Raw genomic sequence first — 22,159 nt, forward strand, 5'->3', positions numbered from 1 at the left:
CAGTCTCAGTTCGCGATTCTAAAAAATGTCTTGGCAGTCAATCAGGTCAGTTCACTACCTCCAGACTGACAGTTTGAACCGCAAAGATGAACTGACAACTGACTGATTGACTGATAGCAACTCTGTCTAGCACACCACGAGACGGCGCATCGGACTTTGGTGTGCTGATGCCATACCGATACAGCGCGTACTGTACCCATGGCACACAAAACGGGACTGCCTGCAATGAAGCAGAGCCTCCTTACTCGACAAGCACTTATGATTCTGCACCTACATCAACCCAGGACACGTGGGATACGTTGTTCCCCACTTCTATTTATCCAGCTCCAGCTCGAAACTCCATCGATGTCTGTGTCCCATCGAGGTTCAACAACTGTCGGAAAGACGGATGGTATGGATGGCCGATTGGCCAGCGTGTTGGAGTTATCATTGGCGTGGTAGTCGGTGTCATCGTTGTCATACTACTATTGCGCCGTGTCCCCCCGTCCGCGTGGTCTCATAAGCGTGAAAAGGCAAGACCGCTACTCTTGAGCGAGTTGCGTAGCCAACAGGCTATAGAAGAGGGAGCTGCAGCTGAGCGACGTTATGTTGAAAGGACACGTGGGGAACACGCAAGTACTTCGAGAGGCAGCGGAGACGCAGTAGAATCACCCGTAGAAGATGTGCCCCCAACATACAAAGAAGCGATGAAGGATCGTAGGCGTACGTCAGGTGTAGGTCGTCCGCGAATGAACGAACATACATCCACAGGATGGCCACCAGTTTACGCAGACGCTGTACAACAACCTGCACCTGTTGCAAACACTCCACTGCGAGTTCCCTATCCGAGCCTTCCCGCGTCCCCGCCAAGAAGATAAAAAAGAAGCCAACTGCATGCGGTGTTGATGCCCATTCGACCGCCGTAAACACCTCACCCTTCGCCATGTGTGCAATAGTAAGCATGCCAAGTCCCTTTGTTGATACAATCGCTCACCGATCTCGGTATCCGAGCCAAGAGATGAGGCTCGAGTCCAACCAACAACGGCGATGAGCGGCCAGTCTGCAGACCCAAAAAAGAGGGGAAACTCGACGCATGCAGCTTCTGCGTCAAGCCTTCATCTGGGCCAACGCGCCTTTGGGGGCCGTTTTGGCATATGTTTTGTCGCAATTGGTGGGACAAGAGACCAACCGGTCTGGCTGAGAAGATGATTGGGCATAGATCGGTGTGGATGCTGTGTAACATCAAGCATCAGCCTTACGTTGTGAGATCAGCGTGGTGTAGATGTATACTAATTCATGGGACGAGCAGAGCTTGTGCCTCCTATATATTCTACTAGCAATACCCGTTTTATGTTTCTTCTAATGGATGGTCTACACATCTGTTGAATTACCGTTGTTGTAAGCTATTGTTCTTGTTCCATCTGTAGTGTTTAGTGACAGGTCGAGTACTGACAAATGGTCAGTCAGAAGATATAAGAATTCGGATTGCGTCTTCACGTCCACCATATCTCCTGATTGGGTGTAGCAAGATTCTGTTTCGTCTTACTGGGGGTACATCTTTCAAAGCAGTCTGCATGTACTTAGAAGTCTCGTCCTTACACAAGAGCAAGCAGTAATCGGTCCACCACTGCTCGAAGCGCGTGTCTCGCATTGTTATAGCTATGCCGTCCACACGCCCTCGACCTTCTCGGGAGCCTACCAAAGAGTCAATTCGCACCGCCGTTATTGTCGGGCTCGTCATCGGTCTTCTCGGTCTCATCGTGTTGAGTTCTCTCCTCTACCAGCGCCGCCTACGGCGAAACATAAAAGCTGGTACTATCATTGGAAAGTGGGGAGTCGAAAGACAAGAAAGAGGGGGTAAGACAACATGGAAGGCAGATGTAGAGAAGGGCTTAGAAGTCGGTATAATTCAAGAGCCTTTGCCAGTTTACGCGAAAGAAGCTGTGAGGGGTGAGAAGCGATTAGAGATGGGTATGGTGAGGTAAAAAACTCGTAATTTCTTGTATTTGCGGCGATGTTGTTCTGAACTCATGTGAGAATGGTTGTGTTAAGGGTGGTAGGACAAGTGGTCACTCACAGCCAATGCTACTAAAGCCACATGAAAGTTTTGCCCGGGGTATCATTCTGTCGTTCATTGTTGACGTTGTGATGTCTCTTCACTCTCTCCATGTAAACAGCTTCAGCCGGTGCGATAGTACTTCCCTTCGTGCCCGTCTGTACCATTCAAACCATTGGCGCCTTCCTCGGTGTCTTCCCTTGCTCTCACTGTTCCGGCACCAGGTCCCAGCTCTTCTCCAATCACCATGCCACTGAAGTTACCATTCTCATCCATATACTCGTCCATGTTCTCAGCCGTTATCCAACCCGACGCACCGGGTGCTGTGTCGTCCAGTATGTCTTCGCCATCGTCATCACTGGCATCTGGGTCGGGATGCAGGTCTGCGCAGGTGTTCAGCGCGGTGAATAGGTCTGTAATGCATGTCTCGGTGGGTTTCGAGGTGTACGACGGGGGCAGTAGGGTGACCTCGAGCATGTGAATATCGTCGTCCTCATTTACGGTGTCGGCGTCGTTGAGTGATATGTTCACGTATAGCGCCTCAATCGTAGTCTTGTACTTCATGGTCGCATGGAGGGCGAGAGAAGGATATGGGATCGAAACGCCGACAGGAGAGGGCGTGCTCTGAAACAAAACCACATTTCTAGAGCTCTGAGTTAGCATCTTCTGTGGGTAGCCAAATGGAATACCTACTCAGAGGACACCCAGACGTCAATGCCATCTACAAAGTCTTCTTCACCCTCGCGTCTTGAGCTGAACTTGCTAAACGCCGCGTCTTGCTTTAGCTGGTCAGCAGCGGCCACCAGAGTCATGCCCTCATAGTGAGCATGGAGAACGGGCTTTGCGCTGAAAAAGGACGTCGGGGTCTGCGATTGGTGTTCTGATAGTGGGGTGAAGTCGTCGGCCTTGGGGGCGTTGTCGAGTTGCTGGAAGGACATGGTCGGTTATCTCCAGGTCGTTGCTATGGCTTGTGTGAAGTCCTGGAAGAGAGAGGAGTGACTGATGTACGTATAGACTGCGTAGCCTTGGGGATTGTTGACAAGATGTGCATAGGCAGCGATCAACCAAGGCCCCAAAAAGTCGCGGGAGCTAATCGAGCGTCATCGCCCCACCTCGGCCTGGGCAGGTACCGGATGCATTGCGCATGTCTCCATTCCCAGCGTCTTCACATGTTTGCAGGTTTTTTGCGCAATAGCGATGCGCGTCTTTGTCTCGCCATAGAGTCTCGCTAGAGATACGGCCAGCAAGAGCGCAACAGCTTCTCTCCTTACCTTGTTCCAATCTGCTTCACCTCACCATGCCTTGAGCGCCTGTCCTCTATAGCTGCGGCATCTAACACATACACCGACTATCCTCCAACGACGCAGACGCATTCGCAGACGCCCGTGGATACCCTAATCTTACTGTAACCAGTGTGCTGGTGTCGACCACATCGACATGTCTTTCCCGACAAAACCTATCGCACGATTGACTGGCCACGCCGGCATTGTCCATGCCGTCGCCTACTCTTCCGGCTCTCAAACCTACATTCTCACCGGCGCCTCCGACCGTACCATCCGTCTTTACAACCCATCGAAAGCGCCGCCTACCTCAACCGCTCCTACCACGTCCTCACAATCGCCCCCGGGTCTCGTGAACAAATATACCGCGCACGGCTATGAAGTCCTCAGCATTGACGTCAACTCGGCCAACGACAAGTTTGTGAGCACAGGCGGCGACAAAACAGTTTTCCTCTGGGACGTGCAGACGGCGCAGACGGTGCGCCGTTGGACTGGCCATGCTGGGCGTGTGAACCGCGGCGTTTTCGGAGGCGAGGGCGACAGCATCATAGCGACCGGGTCATACGATGGGACGGTCAGAATCTGGGATACCAAGTCCAACGCGTACAAGCCCATCATGACACTTTCAGACGCCAAAGACAGTATTTCTGATGTTACGATACACGACGCGGATATTCTGGCTGCGAGCGTCGACGGTCGCGTCAGGAATTATGATCTCAGAATGGGCATGTGTCAGGTTGATGTTATAGGACCGAGTTGCACGAGTTTGGCTGTCAGTAAAAAGGGTACTGAGGTTCTGGTCGGATCCCTGGATTCTACTGTGAGGCTCATGGACCGGACGAATGGGGAAGTACTCAAAACCTACAAGGACGACGCCTTCGTGAACAAGCATTTGAGAGTCAGGAGCACGCTAGGCCTGAATGATAGCGTAGTACTTAGTGGAAGTGACGACGGCATGGTGTTTGCGTGGGATATGTTGGAGGGAACGTGTTTGTATAAGTTTAAGCATTCCGAGATGAGGGAAGTAAGAGGTGCAGCGCCTGTCATACCAACAAAAGCAAACAAGGACGTCGTGTCTGCTGTGGCCTTCTGTAAAACAAGGAGGGAGTGGTGTAGTGGTGGTGGCGATGGCAATGTCATTGTTTGGGGCATGGGAAGCTGAAGAGCAGAAATAAGGTGTTCGGCCGTTTGTGATACCCATAAAGATTGATTTTTCAAATCATGCGTCGGCTTATGAATGTATCAGAATACGGTCAAGTCGATAACAGCTGGGGCATTCACTGTGCTCATCAGAAATGTGTGCTTAGAATCGGACTAATGATGTTGTATTCAGAAAACGTTTGATAGCTAGCTTGGTTCATAACTGACGTAATGGTAGTTTGCAGTTTGTGAAAGAAAATAACAGATGGCAGAGCCAAAATAATTGAGGTACCTACCAGGAGAGACCAAGTACAAAAGACGCGGAAAGGAAAGGAAGAATCCGACTAATCAAGAATCGCGTGAAACCGACAGGCCAGGATAGTTTACCAAAGTATGATCTCTACAATTGGTGTGACGTATGTCTGAACCATCGGAGCGAGGCGTTGCAAGTGAGAGTTGAATCGGTTACCGGTAATGCTGTAGAACCGACAAGACGAAGTGCAGTCACCGGTCCTAGCACAGACGACGTCGTCCCCATCCGAGATACCAGCATAGTCTTCAGTGGAAGTACTTGACAGTTTGACCGATCTCATAGTTGTATAAATCAGTGAACGTGGAGCCTGTGGGTCTCTGCGGATAAGAACCTGCTGGACAGTTGTACACTTTGACGACTACACCACGCTTTTCAGTTCCTGTAATAGTCAGTATGAGAATGCGTGTGTTCAAAAGTCAGGTGACATACTCTTGAACTGCCAGGTGTGCGAGGGTACCCAGTTCCCTCTAGTGAACAGATGGGGCAGAACAGAGGGGAGGTATTCTCGAGAGGTCGTAAAGGCCATCAGAGCTAGAAAAATTGGTAACTCGCCTACAAGTCCACCGTACTGTGGGCTTGAGGGAGCAGCACTAGTGTGGTATATGTCAGGCAGGAGCAGATTCGCCCATGGATCCTGGGGTTGCACACGGAGCATGTTGTATTGACCGGAAGAAGTCAGATAAGACGATTCGGGAGGGTGCTGGTAATAGTTGAACTGCAATTTGTGGAAAACATCGTCACCTGGTGGATTGCGTGCATCTCCTTTCAGGACCCAAAATCCGGCTCCAGATGCGTAATAAACCGAGTACGTCTTGTACCATTGGGCAGTCGTTGGGAACATGACTTCGCGTATCTGCAAGCCATCGCAGAGCCAGGTCTTGCCCGAGGCACCCACCCCGGGAGTATAGTCATGACTCGCATTAGGGGCTGTAGTAGGTTGCCATATGCCATGACGATCCAGCTGGTCAGGAGCATCCCCCAGATTCTCGAAGATCTCGTCAACCTGAAAGATGAATGGTGGCTGGAAAGATGGTTTAGCAAACGTCACGTGTTTGAGCCAATGCAACTTACCACTGAGTTGGGAGAATTGCCCGCCATCGTGCGTCTTCGTGCGTCTCCGTGCAGTGTACCCTATATGAACGGTGTGGTGTGTTTGGCTTTGTTTCGGATGCGTCTGCTCTACTCCAACCCGCTGTGGTCTCCTCACTTTGACACGCCTTTATCCTTCTCTTCGCCATGCGGCTCTGCGATCTACTGCTTGCAAGACGACTCATCCCAGTCACAGAGGTCAGACGACGAGCTCCTAAATGACAACAGTGCGGGATGGGGCTTGTCGAACAGTTTCGGAGCAGCCTCTGATAAGCTAGAGATGCTCTCGAACAGGCATGGCGCAGGATCCTGCATCGGCTACAGCAAGCGTATACGTAGGCCATAGGTTATCAGCCCAGTATTCCCTACCCCGCTGTGGGCAGTTTCATCTACTCGCCGCTGATCAGTGTTGATGTATAGCTGTCTCGGGTCACCGGAGGGACGGTATGGACGAGCGACTTCTGCCGACTATGTATCAAGACTCGTTGCTTCTTGAAGATGATAATACGTCGGGACCATGTTGTACTATGGCAGCATTGTGGAAACCTCGGGTCTCGACAGCTGTTAACTTTGTCAGCTGCATCTCAGCAAAAAGCATCGGTGCCAACCGGCCGTGGATGGCGCTCAACATGTCCCATCGCCTGCAGCATAACAGCCGGTGCCAACCGACGAACCAACAGGATGGAGTCGCACAGCGCCAACCTAAGAGAGATCAAGGGTGGATCCCTTCTAGCGAAGCGCCCTGTATGTGTGCCGTCTGCCGCCACGGCACTTATTGCCAGACAATCAAAAGGCGACCTAGCGAACCGTTTGAGCAGGAAGCTTGCCTAAGTCTTAGACCAGGTCGATGTCATGGCTGCAATGCAAAGACCGTGTCAATGTTGTGTAGAGTTACCACCCAAAATGTATTGCGGTCGCATGTGTTTTGTTTGGTAACCGATTAGTGATATGCTGTAGGAGACATCGAGACACCGTTCTTTTTCCGTTGATCAAGCTTGTGAATGGTAAAGAAATGGTGATGCCTGCCCTTGCTCTTCTTGTATGGCCAGACCATTGCCATGATAAGATATGCATGTGTGTCGAGGCGACAATTGTAGAGATGCGGCTCTGCGAGAAAGAGGGGTTATAAGCAGGCGTCCGGGCACTGTGTTTCTCCATGGGCGCTTATTATGTTGACCAACGGCAAGCGTATCCAATCGTTTATGCCCGTTCGGCGGCTTTGCGAAGCGGTATTTGTAAGTTGACTCCAATCTCTTTCGAAATATGGTGAATCTTGCGACTTCTTGAGTTCCAGAGAGGAAGGGTATGCCAGATTTAAGTAGACACCCATAGGACACGGCTGACATACTAAGGCGTGCGGCGTCAAGGCCACCTAAAGGGCCACCTGCAAGTTTGCCTTCTTTCCTTTCTTCCACACTGTTCTGCAGACTTTCGATTGGCGAGTTCGCTGAACTAATGGAGCAACCGGCTGCAGCGGTGATGTACCCTTACCTAAACGGCGGCAAGGCAAAGCAGATTCCTGCGACGTGCATCGTAGACCTTTCTTCACCGGACGGCAATCCTTGTCATTTGACATAACACGCTCAACAGCGACGCAAACAGGCGAGATTGCGAGCAGGAACTCACCGGTCGACATATAGCGGCACGCTGGGTGAAGTCGCAAGTCATGCGCACACACCTTGACGGCTCAATGCCCCCAATCGAAGGGCACGTTGCCTCCAGTACTCGCACCGAACGGAACGCTTTCCATCAAATCGATCCCCCACTGCCGCACACGCGGCCCCCTTCGAATCTAGAAGCCGGTCAGATAAGGCACACTCATAGTATAACCCCGCACCGAGATCTCGAGCGCCTGAACAGTCAGCACCCAGCCGTCGCCGGGCAAGGGGCAAATTGTATCGTGCACTCGGTATGTGTGGTCTCGTCACCTTGGATGCTTATGCTTCTATCCAGAACAAGTCACTACGGAATCCCTACCAAAGCAAAGAAACGCTCACCGTAGCCTGGAACTGTTCCTGCAACGACGTAAATCAGTATCGAGGAGCTACCCAGTGGGCAAGCCAAGATGAGCACAGCACAGCCAAGCAGATCGTGCGTCCGGGGATATATGCTGCTTGTAGGCGACGGCTGAGCTTGTCCGTAGCGATATGCTCAGCGGCTGGGAAGCAATATCGGAGATACCTTTAGTTCAGACAAGGCCTTCAGACCTCGAGAGCCCAAGGACTTTTCACGATTGGTCAGGAACCAAAGGCCGCTATCAGAGACCAGTCGCAAGAGCTAGATCTAGATCATGACAAAAGGATCTGGAAAGACGCGCTATTGGCGCCATAGGCGCAAGCTTGGAGCTACATGCCAAGACAGTGCTGGCGGGACGACAACGGCTACAGTCTTACGTGTCCCGCTGTGAACACTTTGGATGAAGAGACTGGTGCAATACGAGATGAAGGCCGACTGAGCTCGGGAGAGATCACGCCCAGGACGGTTTCATCCCGAGGGTCGGGATCCAGGAGCCTTATGTCGCTTCCCAGCATCCGATGGTAGGTGACTATCGTCGGGGACTTGGACCAACCGGGCATTGGTGCGAGACATCTATTATCCACGCGCTTCCAGCCCAGCTACCAGCTCCGGCGACTCTCGAATCGGGCGCCCTTTGAACAGCTCAGCTCCGAGAAGTCGTCCGTCAATATCGCGATCATCGCATGACCCCGGTATCATATGTGGGCGCACCCGTACTCCGGCGTACAAGCGTATACGAGTTGAAAGGGGGCGGACAGGCTTTCGGAGCATGTCGGTAAGCGGCGTGGGCATCGAAGAAGCGCTTCAGTCGAGTCAAGCACGACGCTTGCTTATGAGTGTAGTCATCAAGAGGAGCGTTGCGCTTGCTCATAGACATTGGCAGGAGTATGAAGTTGGGGTCTGAACAACGCATGAGGTCCAATCTAAAATCGGGTTGAGATCTGATACCGGCTGCGGAAGCTAAGACAAAGGCACGTTCTCTCCTCGTCGAAGATGTAGACCTCGCGATCCGACCAATCACGGCTCACCGGCATCATGCCCATTGTTTGCCTGAAAACGGTCCGCACGACGACACACGATGCTCCACTCCACTCCAGAAATTCGTACTCCAAACATCCATACCCCCAAACAGAGCATAGTTCCAGCGCTTCTTAGCGCCGCGGTCGAGGACAAGCACGCGAACGCCCTCGTGCCTCTTGGTCTGTCAATAGTGGCCATAGCTCTCACAAAGCGTGGAACCTCGTATCGCTGCTTCAAAGCCGAGCGCAGTCAAAGAGCTCGCGCTGGCAGTGAGTGTCATGAATCAGATCATTGTTCTTTCCGGCTGGGGCAGGATTCAATCTGTCTCGATCACGAATACACGGCGCCGTAAGCTCTTTGGGTGGAACGAAAAATAGTAGATAGACTACGGAACGCCCATGAAAGCCTCTCCACTTTAATCGATCGTGTCGTTCCTGTTCACAGCGCGATGCCTCACCAGACAGCCTGCCCGATACAACGTCTTCAGTAACCAGACTCTATAACACGACGCGGAAACTGCAGTCCATCTCGCTCATCCTTGCTGCCGACATATTACGCGGAATCTTAAGTCTAGTATAACGTCAGCACGCTCCTTTATGCAAATCGCAGGAAACTCACGAATAAACCATATGTCCGACCAATACATCTTTACATCCGCCGACAAGCGTCTCGATATCGCGCTTAATCTGCTCAGACTCCTGAGCATGTGCCTTGAGCAGTCGCCTCTCTCCGTCCAACAGTCTCGCCCAGCTCTCTTCCACCATCCTCACACATCGATCGACGGCGACTTGTGCACTGCATCCATCATTCCAGACCATGACTGGGATTGCAGAATCAATGTCGCCATCATCGGTTTCCTTCCGTAAGCTTACGATGTCGTTCCAGAGGAAGTCCGAAATGGCTACCTCGCGTTGTATGGCTAACAAAGCCTCGTGGTCCCATACCGATGGAGGCAGTGTAAGGCTGTAGGCCCATTGCATAACAGCGATGCAAGGGTTGGTCCCGACCGTTCTTAGGCGACGCGCCGTGTATTCCTCTAGGGTGGACATCCCCTAAAAAGTGCACATAGGGAATCAGTTCAGGCCTCACATTCACTTCGTCGAGGAATGACTCCTACCTGTTCCCATGTAGCCTGAGATGTTTGAACGCCAAGAATAAAGTCGTAAATGGCTTCGGCGAATCGGTCGCGTGCTTCTGCGACATCTATTAGCTGATGCACATGATACAGATGTTAATTGGTCGTACCCTTCGATTGCCCTTCCTGCATCGCTTTTCCCATATTGACCCATGGCCCGCAGTTGTGCAATCGCCCTGGCGCTGGAACTTCGCCATCGAGTTCTGGTTGCAAACAATATCGGATGAAGTTGAGTGTATCGTTACAGTACGCTTCCGTCTTGTCGCGGTCGTCGGTGAGAATGCCGCAATCAATTTCATCATCCCAGAAAAAGAACTACCGCTTCATATTAGCAAAGAACTATCGGAATGATGGAACAAATCTACCCAAGCTACAAGTTCTCCTAGTACGATGAACTTCTCTGGCTCAACATGGGTCCAGAAGTATCCCACGCAAAGGCCGTTGTCTACTCTGCGTTGTTTCCTTCTTTGGCTCTCCGTGCTGATGAACTCTTGGAAGTATCCTTCTAGATGATCTCTCAACACTTGGACATCAGGATGCACTTTGGAAAGCCAATCGGTATATATGTAATACACATCCGGAACGTAAATTTCTTGGCCACGGAGACGAGCAATGATCTCTGTACGGTGGTCGCAAGGCTTCGACGATCCATTCTTGGTCGCGGAGGGGACGAGCTGTCTAGGGCTCTCGGTCCGTTCAGGGGCGTATAGAGGTCTAGATAGCTGGGATAAGGTAAGTACTATGTTCACAGAGATAACAAGGAGGAACGATACAAGAAAACATACAGTTCTCAGATATGATATAGGAAGCGACGTCCAAGAGCTGAGGATACTAAGAATCGTCATGGCAACAACAAGAGACTACCACGGTATACTCCAGACAGCACAATCAAGTTAATTACGGCTTTTACGATGCGATGGAGAGCACGAAGCTCCTTTTAGGTTTCTGGACCATGCTATCCACGTGATCGGCCTCTCGGTATCGTAGTTCTTCTACGTTCAGGATCTCGAGGCGCCCCATCATCCACTTGACGCGCCCTTTCACACCGCACTGCCAACATACGTCCATTGCCTCGAAGACCGAGCCGCAGTTGCATTGCCAGGGTTATCCAGAGCCAATCATGATATCTCTAGCTGGATGCATTTGACGTAAGCGAGGCGTTCGGGCGCAGTCCACGTGAGTGCTATGTAAGGGTTATGTGTCGCACGAATTCGGCTGTCACTATACGCCACGTTTCTACGGTTGGGAAACACGAAAGCGTGCACCTCCGGATGACGACATACTACTGGTCTAACGAGATATATACCGGTCGCCTGAACTCGTATGCCGCCATCAGCTTGAGGTTGGGTCTGGAAACATATCACAGCCATCATGGGAATATCATCGCTGACTACGAGCTGATTCTACACCAAACCAATGCATGTGACCTTTGCGAGATCATAAGGAGCTGAGTGGGTTTACGCCACTTTGTCGCTGCTGAGCCACTTTTGAGCAACTCCGGCCATGCAAGCCGGGATACCATACAGTACCATCGTTTTCCACAACACCGATACCAGGCCCTACAGGCATCCTTCCATTGGAACTGATTGAGCCACAACCTGATGGCCTACGACCTACCACCCGGAACAGTCGAAAAGGGTCAAGCTTGGACTATAGGTGTATAATGTCGAGTTGGAAAATCTGCTTTGCAGCTTGCAGCACATGCTCGCGCCTGAAAGGAGCCACGTTTCGAGCCGCGCGATCAGTTGAACGGTTCGCAGACTACTGCAAAAACTGACATGATGCGTAGAACTTGCTCAATCGATACCAACATACAAACGCCCGTGCGTAGAGATTCAACCCTTACATAGAAGACCAAGGATCGGCAAGATATCTTACCTCCACTGATGTTTTACGGAAATTTATTAAGTGGCATGGTTACAGGGGCAGGAATGTGGACTTGCAACTAAGGAGATAGGCTAGTATAAAGTTAGGATATGACTCGTTGGATGGCGACATGTAGATGCATGCACCGTGATATCTTTCAACATGCTCGGAACATACAGAGTTGCGGTGAAGAGGAGAAGGATCAAGCAAGTTTGGTGAGTGATTCTCTCGTCAGGTGATTAGACGCGGGTTGATCTACAGTTGAACGGGATCAAGGAAAACAGGTGCGGCATGTGGAAGTAGTAAATATGAACCTTTAGCATATCATTCGTCTATCTGAGACATGAATTCCGGCGATCCATCAATCGAGGCCCAACACCATTCGCCATATTCCATTGCGCCCCCAATCCCAAAGAACTGGACAACCCGATCCTCCCATGCACCACCTCAAATCGTCCAAATCCACTTATGCCAGTGCCTATACACCCTCAGCTACCTTCGCTTCAGGCCGCTCACATCAGCGGTCTAAGCCCTCTTCTTTGAATTGACGTTCTTGCCCGCACCCACCTTGACTCTGCCACCAGCCCTACTCCGATCACCTGTCAAGATGCCCGGCAGATAGTTCTCGTCCATGAGATCCCTTGTTCTAGTCCGCTTATCTTCCTCTGTACGCCTTGTGTATTCCTTCTGGTCCTCCACCAGGATAAGATCCCTGCCCCAGCCACCCTTGCCTCCGCCCTGACCATGACTCCACTTGGTGTTCGCAGTACCAGCAATGGGCTTAGGGATACTGTATTTGTCGCCTCGCTTGTTGTATTGGTAGTTCTTGGCCAGGTGGATCTTAAACTCTCCGGCCGCGTTTGTGGAGCAGGTCACACGCTGCAGGGTTGCTTGACCGCAGCGGGGACAGAATTGCTTGTCCATTTGCTTTACGATGTTGAAGCATGCGTGGCAGCGGAGCACCTTTGTGTTGACGTTTTTGATCCGCTGCATGTTTGTTGAGAGGAGTTGGAGATTCATCTGGAGTAGCACGTTTTGCATCGCAAAATCGATAGTCATGGTTGCTACATCCAGTTGGCGATTGGCGGCTATGTGGATCTGGGGCTGCATGACACCGTCTTTGGCTTGGTGCTCGGTGAGATTCTGAGGGGTTATCCAGTCACCATCTGAATCTGAGTCCGCAGCAGAGTCATCGGTTGTTGGGGGCGTGGGTTGTTGAGTAGCACCATGAGAGATCGAGAGATCCTCCATGTCTCGCTCAAGGTTTGGCTCATCTGGGCTGACCTCTTGGCCTGACTGCTGCTCATTCCCAGGTTGCTCAGAAGCGAGTGAAAGCTCTGCTTCCTGTTCGATGTGGATGTTGGTGGTGGGTACCTCGACTGTCGCTGACTGTTCGATCGGCCCTTGGTCACCAGCCTGTTCTCGAAGTTGCTCCTGAATTTGTTCTTGGACCTGCTCTTCGAGTTTCTCCTCAACTTGCTCTACAGCATGAGGATCGAGCTCCCCCTGAACCTGCTTGTCGAGCTGCTCTTGAACTTGGTCTTGCACTTGTTCGTGGACTTGGTCTTGAACCTGTGCAACGACCTGCTCATGTATCTGTTCCTCAACCTGCTCTTGGGTAACTTTTACACCGCCGTCTTCTTCGTCTATCTCGACTGATTCGGGTTGCTCTTCCGATCGGTTTGCCTGTTCTGGGTTGTTTTCGACCTCCTCGGCAGGCTTGAAGTTGAATTTGGTGGACTTGGGCGCTCTGGCCTTCGCTGCCCGCTTGCCTGTAGGCTGTTCCCAACCCTCATCTTCCGCCTCTGGCTCGGCAGATTCGGCGTCAATCTGGCCGCCCTCTGTCGCTTCTTCAGCTGCATCTTCGGCAGCATTGCTGGCTAATTTGCCCGCCCTTCGCCTATTCTTGCGCTTCTTTGTGGAACTTGAAGAGCCCTCTCTTTGCGCCTTTTCCTCGTTCTCCCTTTCGATTTCCTCGGGCCTTCTCTTGATTTCTCCCTTCGGTACCTCTCTTAAACCCCAGTTTCCACCGTTCCTTTCACAGTGCACCTCATAAGCCAGAGCTAAGATACCCAAATCCTGTCTACTCAGAACTGCATGATCACCCGTCTTTTTACTGAACGCAATAACCGCATCGTAGCTTGCTGGACTAGGGTTCCTGATTTTCAGAAAAGGAATCAGCGTTGTCTGCACACGTGATCGTGTCGCTTCATCGCGGATCTCAGAGAGAATGGCAGGGGTGGTCCAAAGTTCCTCGGCAGCGTTGATAATTGTAGATATCGAGACGGTATTCTTGATCAAGGGACCAGTATCTAGAATGAGCGAGTGGATTGGTTTCTGCTGAGTTGCACTAGGTGTCGCCATTATGCTGTAATCTGGGCAGCAATCGCAGCCTAGTTGTGGAAATTCGTCTGCTTGTCCTAGGTGGGCGGGATATCGAGACAGTTTGATGCCACGATATGGTACGAATTTTTGATCGTTAATATGTGACTAGGCCGTGCCGCTGGCGTGGTGGAAGATTTCACGCTGGTGGCGGTGGGGCGCAACTTTTTTGTCGTGAAACCCCTCGCGAATTTTGATTGGCTGGTTCCACCAGAGACAGCAACGGGAACGCTGCGGGAGCCAACTACGACTGTCGATTGACTATCAAGTCAATCTGCATGCACTATACATCTGTAGTCATGGCCTCGATTGCTACGTGGTAATTCTGACTCGCCCTCAGTAAAAGTTGTGAGATGTTCATGAAATGTTTCATTCAAACGCCGCCCAATGCTGAAGTTGCGAGCCCATCCTCACGTCGCTTGTGGTATACAGTACACATACATGAATTACATCAACGCCGTCCTAGCTCTTTGTCGTGATGCTCGAGATTCGTTTCAAGGCGAAGACTTAAGCGATAGGTTTGCTCCTCTCGTCTTCTGGCATACGCATGTACGCATCAATCGCCGCACTAAAGACTGCGAAACCTGCACATCCCACAGCCACAGCCTGTGGCCCGGCATTTCTGGCTAGTATTCCACCTGTCAAACAGCCCCCAGCCACTCCGTTGTACAAGTCGTTCTTGGCTCGTAGGCCCTCGATGGCGCATTCAGTGCCTGAAAATATGGCGCCCACTTTAGCGAAGTTGCGTCCACTGGAAATAGAGGATCGATACATGTCGCGCAGACCAGCTCGTAGTTGCTGGCGGAGTGGAAGGTCTTTGACATCGACGACTCCGGTAACGGTTGGATTTGGGAGGGTAGCGGTGGCGGACGCAGAGGGCGCTGTGGTGAGGGTAGCTGCGGAAGCGGAGTTGACGTTGCTTGTAGCTATGGTTGATGGCTTGACGCCTGCTGTTGGTGTTGTGCCGGAGACTGCGGTGGCAGGCTTAGAAGCCGGTGTATTGACAGCGAGGGGTTGTGACATTGGGGTATCGTATCGCATCTGGCCATGTCAGTCATGTCTGCTCTAATGCAATCGTTCCAATACATACCGAGGCCATAAAGAGTCCAAACATAGCACCCAAACCACCACCCATGACGCCTGCCATTACCGTCTTGCCAATGCAAGACTCCATGCCCATTTGCATGGCTTTCACCATCTGCTGCTCCTGCTCGCTCATGCCAGCATTAGGGTTCATGGCGGCTGGCAATGCGCCAACCCCTCCTATTCCTCCTGGAAAAGACATGTTGGAGATAGTTGATCACCACTGCGTTGGAAAGCGGATGTGGCACAGGAGCAATGCTGTTGCGAAGGCGGTGCGATGCGCCGCCGCTGCCTGGAACTTTTGCGGAGTTGGAGCGGAGGACGGAACATGCCGCACATGTGGGGCTTGGCACCCGCTCGAGCACAATCACGTACAATCTAATCAAGTTGCTTGCTGGATGCGGTAAAGAGTATTCGGTTTCTCATTATGCTTCTAACGACGGTACATGTCTACCCGAAGCTAGGTCCAAGAATATGCCATTACGCCGACGCCATGCTATCTCTAGAACTTTTCCACACTTCAAGCCACCTCTTCAACAAGTTCTGCAATACTGAATTAGACAATGCTGTTAATGGCGTTGCGTCATAATGCTAAATCGCTAAAAGCAACTACCGTATCAAACGTTCAGTTCATAAAATCGCCGTGCGAGTAGTCCTCAGTCCTCGACTCCGGAGGTGGCGTGAGTTGCTTCTCCCATTCCCTCATCAGATGCGATGCGGTACGCTTCAAGTTGCTCGGCGACACTTTGGTCATATCAGGCCAAGGAATGGAGCTGCGCTTCTGGTCTCGAGGAGTCATGTCTTCTTGGGTAATCGAGGTAAGCGATGATGCTTTGGAGTCGTGACGCCTCGAGTGGTACCTGGTGCTGGTACTTGTTCGCGAGCTACCTGGACCAGAAACCGGCGATGTCTGCGCATCCGATTCGTCTGAGCTGTCCTTGGAGTCTCCCAAATCGACGAGGAGTGACTCGTTTGGTGTGTCCCAGTTGTCCCAATCCTCTTCTGATGCAACCTTGCGAATCTGTTTTTGCGGGGTAGTTGTGTTCTTGAGAGCGTGCGTCTTCTTGTTGACCGCAGTGGTCTTGGGCTCGCTTAGACCCATCTCCTTCCAGAAGTCGTCGCCGATGGATCCTAGCTGTTGGGTGTTTTTCTTCGAGCTGGCGGACCGACTAAGGGCTGGGCGACCGTCGGACGATTTTCGGCCAGACTTTGAAAGGCTCTTGACACTTGTCATGCCGGGGTTACCTTCTGCCGTGTTGACAGCCTCATCGCCCACAGTTGCTTGTCGGATATCCTCCATAAATGTAAACAGCCCCTTCTTGAAGTCTGCCGCCATCTGTGTGCCGGCGCGGATGAGCTGTTCACACTGTATCGTTGGCATGCCACCCATGTCATACCGGTCGTGTTCACCAGCGTTGACAACTTGTCGTGTGATATCTGACGAAGTGGAAGCCCTCGTAGGGAGCTGTGGTCGAGAGTCGGCAGAGTGGTCATCCTGTAAATCGAGTGGCTGGGGGAATGACGGCGACTGGAGACGATCGGGGGAAAGCAGGGATAGCGTTCGTAGATGTCGCGAACCGCTAAAGACCTTTCTTTGAGACGTCTTGGTGGGGTTCAGCAGGGCCCTTCTACGCTCCATCTCTTTCTGCATCCACAGGTTTGAACCGTCGTCCTCATATTGGCCCGCTGGAGTATTGGCAAGCGACGTGTCCAGTGGTTGCAGCGCAGCAACCTTGCGCACCTCGTTGCGACGCTTGTTAGCTTCGTGATGGGCCCAATGTGTCTTGAGCATGTTCAAATCCGCCTCGGCTTTTGTCAGCTCTTCCTTCAGTTCGAGCACATAGCGCTCTTGAGCAGCAAGAACCGCCATGATGTTTGTCTCGGAGGTGGCATCCTCAGGCTCTGGTGAATGCACAGACGTTGCTCCATTCATCCATGATTGCGGGCGCGATCGTGTCGACGAAGTCGGGGAACTGATGCTTGCGCTTGGCTGAATAGGGAACTGCAGCGATAGGCGTTTGCCTTGGCCAACGATGTCGACCGTCTTGGATCGAGAATGCGACGGCATCGTCTTGGTTGGTGAGGGTTGAAAAGAAGTGTTCGAGTTGGGGGCGTCGGGAGATATTAATGTCGACTGGGATGACGGGTCCGCCCCTTTGTCATGCAGGGTTGTCGGTGTCTGTGCTCTGTCCATGGAGTCTGCTCCTCCAAGGTAGAAGATGGAATTGCTCGTATACTGTCCCTCCTTGAGAGCACAGAGAATGGTTGAGAGACGAGCGCGGCGAGCGAGTCGGTGAAGAATAAGCGAGGCGGCGGCTGGGGAGCTGCCGTAGACTTCGAGATAAAGGGCTAGAAGCGCTGTGGGTAGGCCGACCAATCGGAGGAGGAGAGACCCTCTAAACCACGAGAACCAAGACCTGAAGAGCGTTGGGCCAGTGGCGCAAGAACTCATACCAAAGACATTGAAGAAAGCATGCCACAGTTCAAAGCAGTAACGAGTATCTAGAGATTCCTGCAGCCGAACCCGTAGTCTTTGTGCAGCAGGTCGCTCACGCGCACAGTGCTCAGGCCATCAACAACCCAATTCAGGAACCCATCTCCTGGCTGCATGTTCCAAGGGACTGCTTGCGCGGCTAGTTTGGTTACGGAGAGGATGTGTGGAGACGGTGAACGAACATCCGTCTGCTGAGGTTGACGTTTGCCCTGTCTTTTTACCATCGCCCTTTCGTTACTCATTCAAGTACTTCAAGGCACCTGTCACCACACGTGCAGGTTGCTGCTGTCAAACACGTTCGTGGATGCTGAGTCCCATATTTTCCGAGACGACGCGCGATGTTGCGGAAATGAGGGGGTCAGGCCACGCAAGTTGACACCTCAAAAGATGATCCATGTAGCAACAACTTCAGAGCTAGCTGGGGACGCGCCTTGGGTGTTCCGGTCAAAGGCGGGTTCGTGGTCATCTCATACTAAGCATTGAATCTACGGTTGCTGAGGGGAACAGAAGCGGAAAACATGGTGCGCTTCGCTTTGACAGTCGGTCAACATGGAAGTCCATCCACGGCCTTCTCCCCAAATTACCGCAACGGGTACGAGTGCGTTGTCCGAACGGCCTGTTTCACGCTATTAGGGCTTTCCGCAGTTGAGCCTAGCGGTGAGTGGGATGGTAGGTTTGGGAATGCCTGGAGTGCCTTGTAGCACGATGCCGTTAGCTCGTGTTTCCCTCAGCAACCGCAAAAGTAAACCCCGGCGGGAAGAGCAGGCGCAGGTGATGCGCCACCACAACGACGATAGATCCAATTGGTGATTCGACTGATGACTGTAGTATCCGCTGCTGCATGTTACCCGCAGTGTGGATCTTATGCAGGGCAACTTTGGTGAGCGATGGAATTGGAATGCTCCAGCTATGGGGACGGCAAACTGGTTTGTAAGGCTTGAAAGCCGAGCGACATGACTCCCAAGACTGGTGTGCTATCTTGGGTATCCATCCTCAGTCTCTGTTGTTCTTCTGCAGCATTGATACCTGGCGACGTCATACCAATCTCGCCAATTCCCAGGTGGCGGCGGGGTTGTGCGTTTGTTGATGATCATTCTCGTTGCCTCGGCGATGATAGGGCTGGACCCTGCGCGATACTCTGATATACACCACAACGGCGACGCCATTGAGCAGCCCAGCACCACGAACAATTCTTATTTCTATCCCAGTAGCCCTACGCTGAAACACGCTTTCGTCCATCTTCGCCTGACCGCCGACCACCTACCGAAATTCCCAAGCCATTGCGCTTCCACTCAGCGATATCACAATCGCCCGCCATGGCCGAAAACTACCAAGTCATGGAGGAGCTGGGCAGTACGTTGTGGATTGCCCCCAATTGGGTTCACGTTTACTGACATGTCCAGGTGGGAGCTTTGGAAAGGTGTTCAAGGCCATTGACCGTACTACCGGCGAGACGGTCGCTATCAAGCACATCGACCTCGAGGACAGCAGCGAGGAGCTGGCCGACATCCAGGCCGAGATTTCACTGTTGAGCACATGCCACAGCCCGTACATCACCGAATACAAGACCAGCTTTGTCAAGGGCGTAAAGTTATGGATAGTCATGGAATATCTGGGCGGAGGATCGGCCGCAGACTTGGTATGCAGACTCACAGATGGACATGAACTTCACGAACTAACAGTTGCAGTTGGCACCAGGAACTTTCAGCGAAGCCCACATCGCCATCACTTGCCGAGAACTCCTGCTTGGACTAGACTACCTACATTCCACCGGCAAGATTCATCGGGACATCAAGGCCGCCAACGTACTACTCACAGACCAGGGCAAAGTCAAGCTCGCTGACTTCGGTGTCGCCGCACAACTCACAAACATCAAATCGCAACGCATGACGTTTGTCGGCACACCGTTCTGGATGGCACCAGAGGTTATCCAAGAGGCTGGCTATGATTTCAGGGCCGATATCTGGTCACTCGGTATCACCGCTATGGAGTTGGCAGAGGGCGCACCACCACATGCTGGATCACATCCCATGAAGGTGCTCTTTACTATCCCGAAGAACCCAGCACCAAGACTAGAGGGCGACGAGTGGAGCAAAGACTTCAAAGACTTCATTGCCCAATGCCTCATCAAGGACCCGGACCGACGTGCGACCGCCAAGGAGCTCCTCAAACATCGATTTGTCCAGCGTGCGGGCAAGGTGGAGGCACTGCGTGAGCTGGTCGAGCGCAAGCAGATGTTCGACGCCCAAAGGGAACAGCAAGCGGCATCGCACCCCAAGTACTACGAAGAGACCATGGTTGATCTTTCCCCTAGAGCTGAGGAAGACGATTGGGACTTCGACACTGTTAAGCGGGGTACTGTTCAGGCACGGCAAACTATGAAACAACGTCGCAAACTGGCCCGTATACCCTCCTCTGGTAATGAAGAGGTTGAGAGTGTGATGCAACGAATGGATCTCAATGCAGCACCTTTGGGCGACATTACTGATTCACCACTTCCAGCACGCCGACGGCCGTCTTCTCGACGATCTTCCCAAGCCACGGCTTTCCGTGTTCCTTCAGGCGATACGCCCACCGCTCGTCGCGTCAGCAACTTCAACAAGTCGCCCCTAGGCGTTGACATGACATTCGGAAACTCGCCCTCGACTGTACGGCATTTCAAACGTGTCTCCTCGGACGAGCGCCGTGCAGCACTCCGCTCAAATCCTCCACCAGTAGCTCAGAACAATCAGTCTTTCCAACCAAATCCCGAAGCACGAACCTTCCGTCCATCACCTCCGACATCTAATCATCCACTGGATATGAACAACGAGAACGAACCGCCTGCTCCCGATGGTCATATGCCTATCACGAAGGATGCTCTATACGGTCGCCGAGCGTACAGCAAGGTCCTAGATTCGGTTTTCCAGGAGGCACATGCCGATACAGCATCGCCTCATCAACGGGACGCTATCGGACGTGTTGCGCAAGCCTGGCAGCATCTTGACGAGGTCGATCCCCACGGGGAGTTCATGCTATTGAAAGCCATGGTCGACCGTCTCAAGAATGACACCAAGCTTGCGTACGCTCTCGGCATCGAAGTCTCAGCTGTGCAATCACCGTTGAAGCACAACACCAAGACTAGTGACACTAGTTTGGGCGGCACAACTGTCCATGGCACTGGCACAACACGTATCCGGTCTAGTACTACAAGTGCGGCCACTTCAACCGTCAGTAAATCTTCGGAAGAGTACGACCACACACCGATATCAACACCGACGCGGAACAACACACCCATCGCCAATTCAGGCTCTCCGTTGAAGGGGCCTAAGCTGGTGATGGCGAAGAACAACCCTCACCTAAAGTCACATAAGCGCCGTCAAAGCGCATTTGTAGTTGGCGAGAAGGGCTTCGGTGCCGACGGTCACGGTTATTTCGATGAGAAGAAGCTACCTGGCTATGTCGAGCCTGGTATGGAGCAACAAGGGTTGCTAGCTGACATTCTTTATGGGCAATGGACACAAGGCCTGCGCACTCGGTGGCCTATCGCATAATCTTTCTCGTCTGGTTGGACAGACGTTGGCGTGAGTGTTTCTTTTTTTTGCATGTTCCTTTTGCCTTGCTGCTCTCGCGTTGGATTCTGAGTTATGGTCGGGTTCGCAAGTTTGAAATCGGCGTTTGTGGGTCACATACTAATGACTGACGATATGGTGGTTGCGGGTCGTTGCTGGGGTCTTCACATCAGTCATTCTAGACAGTGCTAATCTGCTGCATCTCTGCGTTGCATTCGCACTGACACTGGCGTTTCGCGGTCTCTCAGGTCTAATAGGGAAGGATACCTGAAGGTCGTGTGTGTATAAATAGTTTATGGATATGTAATGACGATACCAACGTCTCTTGTTAACGAGAGAACAAAGTATAATGACTTGCGTGTCGTGACGAATTGAGTGTATTGTCTGACGTTCGCGGCAATCGATTAGAGTGACTTCTTCTCGCATGCTTGCACCTCAATCTTTCTGCCCTGGTACTTTGCTGCTGAAGGCTATTGGCGACGGAACCTAACCTGCCAACGTGGTCTGCTTGTGGAATGCTCATTGCTTCCAGGTACTAGGAACGCCGGCGTACGGCACAGAGATAGACCCTTGTCGATCGGGGGGTAGTCCGTTGCAGACCAGCAATCACGAGCTGCACAGCTTTCCCAGATGAACCTGTACTTACCACATCTGGTACCTGTACGCCCTGGTTTCCGGGTCCCGTAGACGTCAGCGCTGTCATCGAAGCGGTGACATCCTTGCTGCCGAAGTATTGGGCGACGCATGTGTTCACA

At 52.2% G+C, this 22,159-nt stretch overlaps 8 protein-coding genes across 8 annotated transcripts; 2 read left to right on the forward strand and 6 right to left on the reverse strand.

Annotated features, from left to right (window-relative positions):
• Window positions 1–2,158: 2,158 nt before the first annotated feature.
• On the reverse strand, window positions 2,159–2,973 carry J4E82_010877 (uncharacterized protein; the record flags this gene model as incomplete). Its single annotated transcript, XM_051737087.1, has 2 exons — window positions 2,159–2,678; window positions 2,729–2,973. The coding sequence occupies 2 exons, from the start codon at window positions 2,971–2,973 to the stop codon at window positions 2,159–2,161; spliced, it is 765 nt and encodes a 254-aa protein (XP_051583138.1).
• Window positions 2,974–3,472: 499 nt separating this feature from the next.
• J4E82_010878 (uncharacterized protein) lies at window positions 3,473–4,477 on the forward strand (the record flags this gene model as incomplete). The annotated part of the gene is made up of 1 exon (XM_051737088.1): window positions 3,473–4,477. The coding sequence occupies one exon, from the start codon at window positions 3,473–3,475 to the stop codon at window positions 4,475–4,477; it is 1,005 nt and encodes a 334-aa protein (XP_051583139.1).
• Window positions 4,478–5,013: 536 nt separating this feature from the next.
• Window positions 5,014–5,866, reverse strand: J4E82_010879 (uncharacterized protein; the record flags this gene model as incomplete). The annotated part of the gene is made up of 3 exons (XM_051737089.1): window positions 5,014–5,147; window positions 5,198–5,789; window positions 5,840–5,866. 3 exons carry the CDS (start codon window positions 5,864–5,866, stop codon window positions 5,014–5,016), a joined length of 753 nt encoding a protein of 250 aa, XP_051583140.1.
• A 3,524-nt stretch (window positions 5,867–9,390) lies between these two features.
• On the reverse strand, window positions 9,391–11,398 carry J4E82_010880 (uncharacterized protein; the record flags this gene model as incomplete). The annotated part of the gene is made up of 6 exons (XM_051737090.1): window positions 9,391–9,463; window positions 9,512–9,945; window positions 10,011–10,087; window positions 10,139–10,343; window positions 10,394–10,666; window positions 11,312–11,398. The coding sequence occupies 6 exons, from the start codon at window positions 11,396–11,398 to the stop codon at window positions 9,391–9,393; spliced, it is 1,149 nt and encodes a 382-aa protein (XP_051583141.1).
• A 1,021-nt stretch (window positions 11,399–12,419) lies between these two features.
• Window positions 12,420–14,258, reverse strand: J4E82_010881 (uncharacterized protein; the record flags this gene model as incomplete). Its single annotated transcript, XM_051737091.1, has 1 exon — window positions 12,420–14,258. The coding sequence occupies one exon, from the start codon at window positions 14,256–14,258 to the stop codon at window positions 12,420–12,422; it is 1,839 nt and encodes a 612-aa protein (XP_051583142.1).
• A 525-nt stretch (window positions 14,259–14,783) lies between these two features.
• Window positions 14,784–15,561, reverse strand: J4E82_010882 (uncharacterized protein; the record flags this gene model as incomplete). The annotated part of the gene is made up of 2 exons (XM_051737092.1): window positions 14,784–15,317; window positions 15,367–15,561. The coding sequence occupies 2 exons, from the start codon at window positions 15,559–15,561 to the stop codon at window positions 14,784–14,786; spliced, it is 729 nt and encodes a 242-aa protein (XP_051583143.1).
• Window positions 15,562–15,984: 423 nt separating this feature from the next.
• Window positions 15,985–17,811, reverse strand: J4E82_010883 (uncharacterized protein; the record flags this gene model as incomplete). The annotated part of the gene is made up of 1 exon (XM_051737093.1): window positions 15,985–17,811. The coding sequence occupies one exon, from the start codon at window positions 17,809–17,811 to the stop codon at window positions 15,985–15,987; it is 1,827 nt and encodes a 608-aa protein (XP_051583144.1).
• Window positions 17,812–19,169: 1,358 nt separating this feature from the next.
• On the forward strand, window positions 19,170–21,386 carry J4E82_010884 (uncharacterized protein; the record flags this gene model as incomplete). Its single annotated transcript, XM_051737094.1, has 3 exons — window positions 19,170–19,206; window positions 19,257–19,492; window positions 19,536–21,386. The coding sequence occupies 3 exons, from the start codon at window positions 19,170–19,172 to the stop codon at window positions 21,384–21,386; spliced, it is 2,124 nt and encodes a 707-aa protein (XP_051583145.1).
• Between the last annotated feature and the right edge of the window lie 773 nt (window positions 21,387–22,159).

This window comes from Alternaria postmessia, assembly GCF_024291825.1.
Source record: "Alternaria postmessia strain BMP 2775 chromosome Unknown scaffold_149, whole genome shotgun sequence".
Classification (NCBI taxonomy): domain Eukaryota; kingdom Fungi; phylum Ascomycota; class Dothideomycetes; order Pleosporales; family Pleosporaceae; genus Alternaria; species Alternaria postmessia.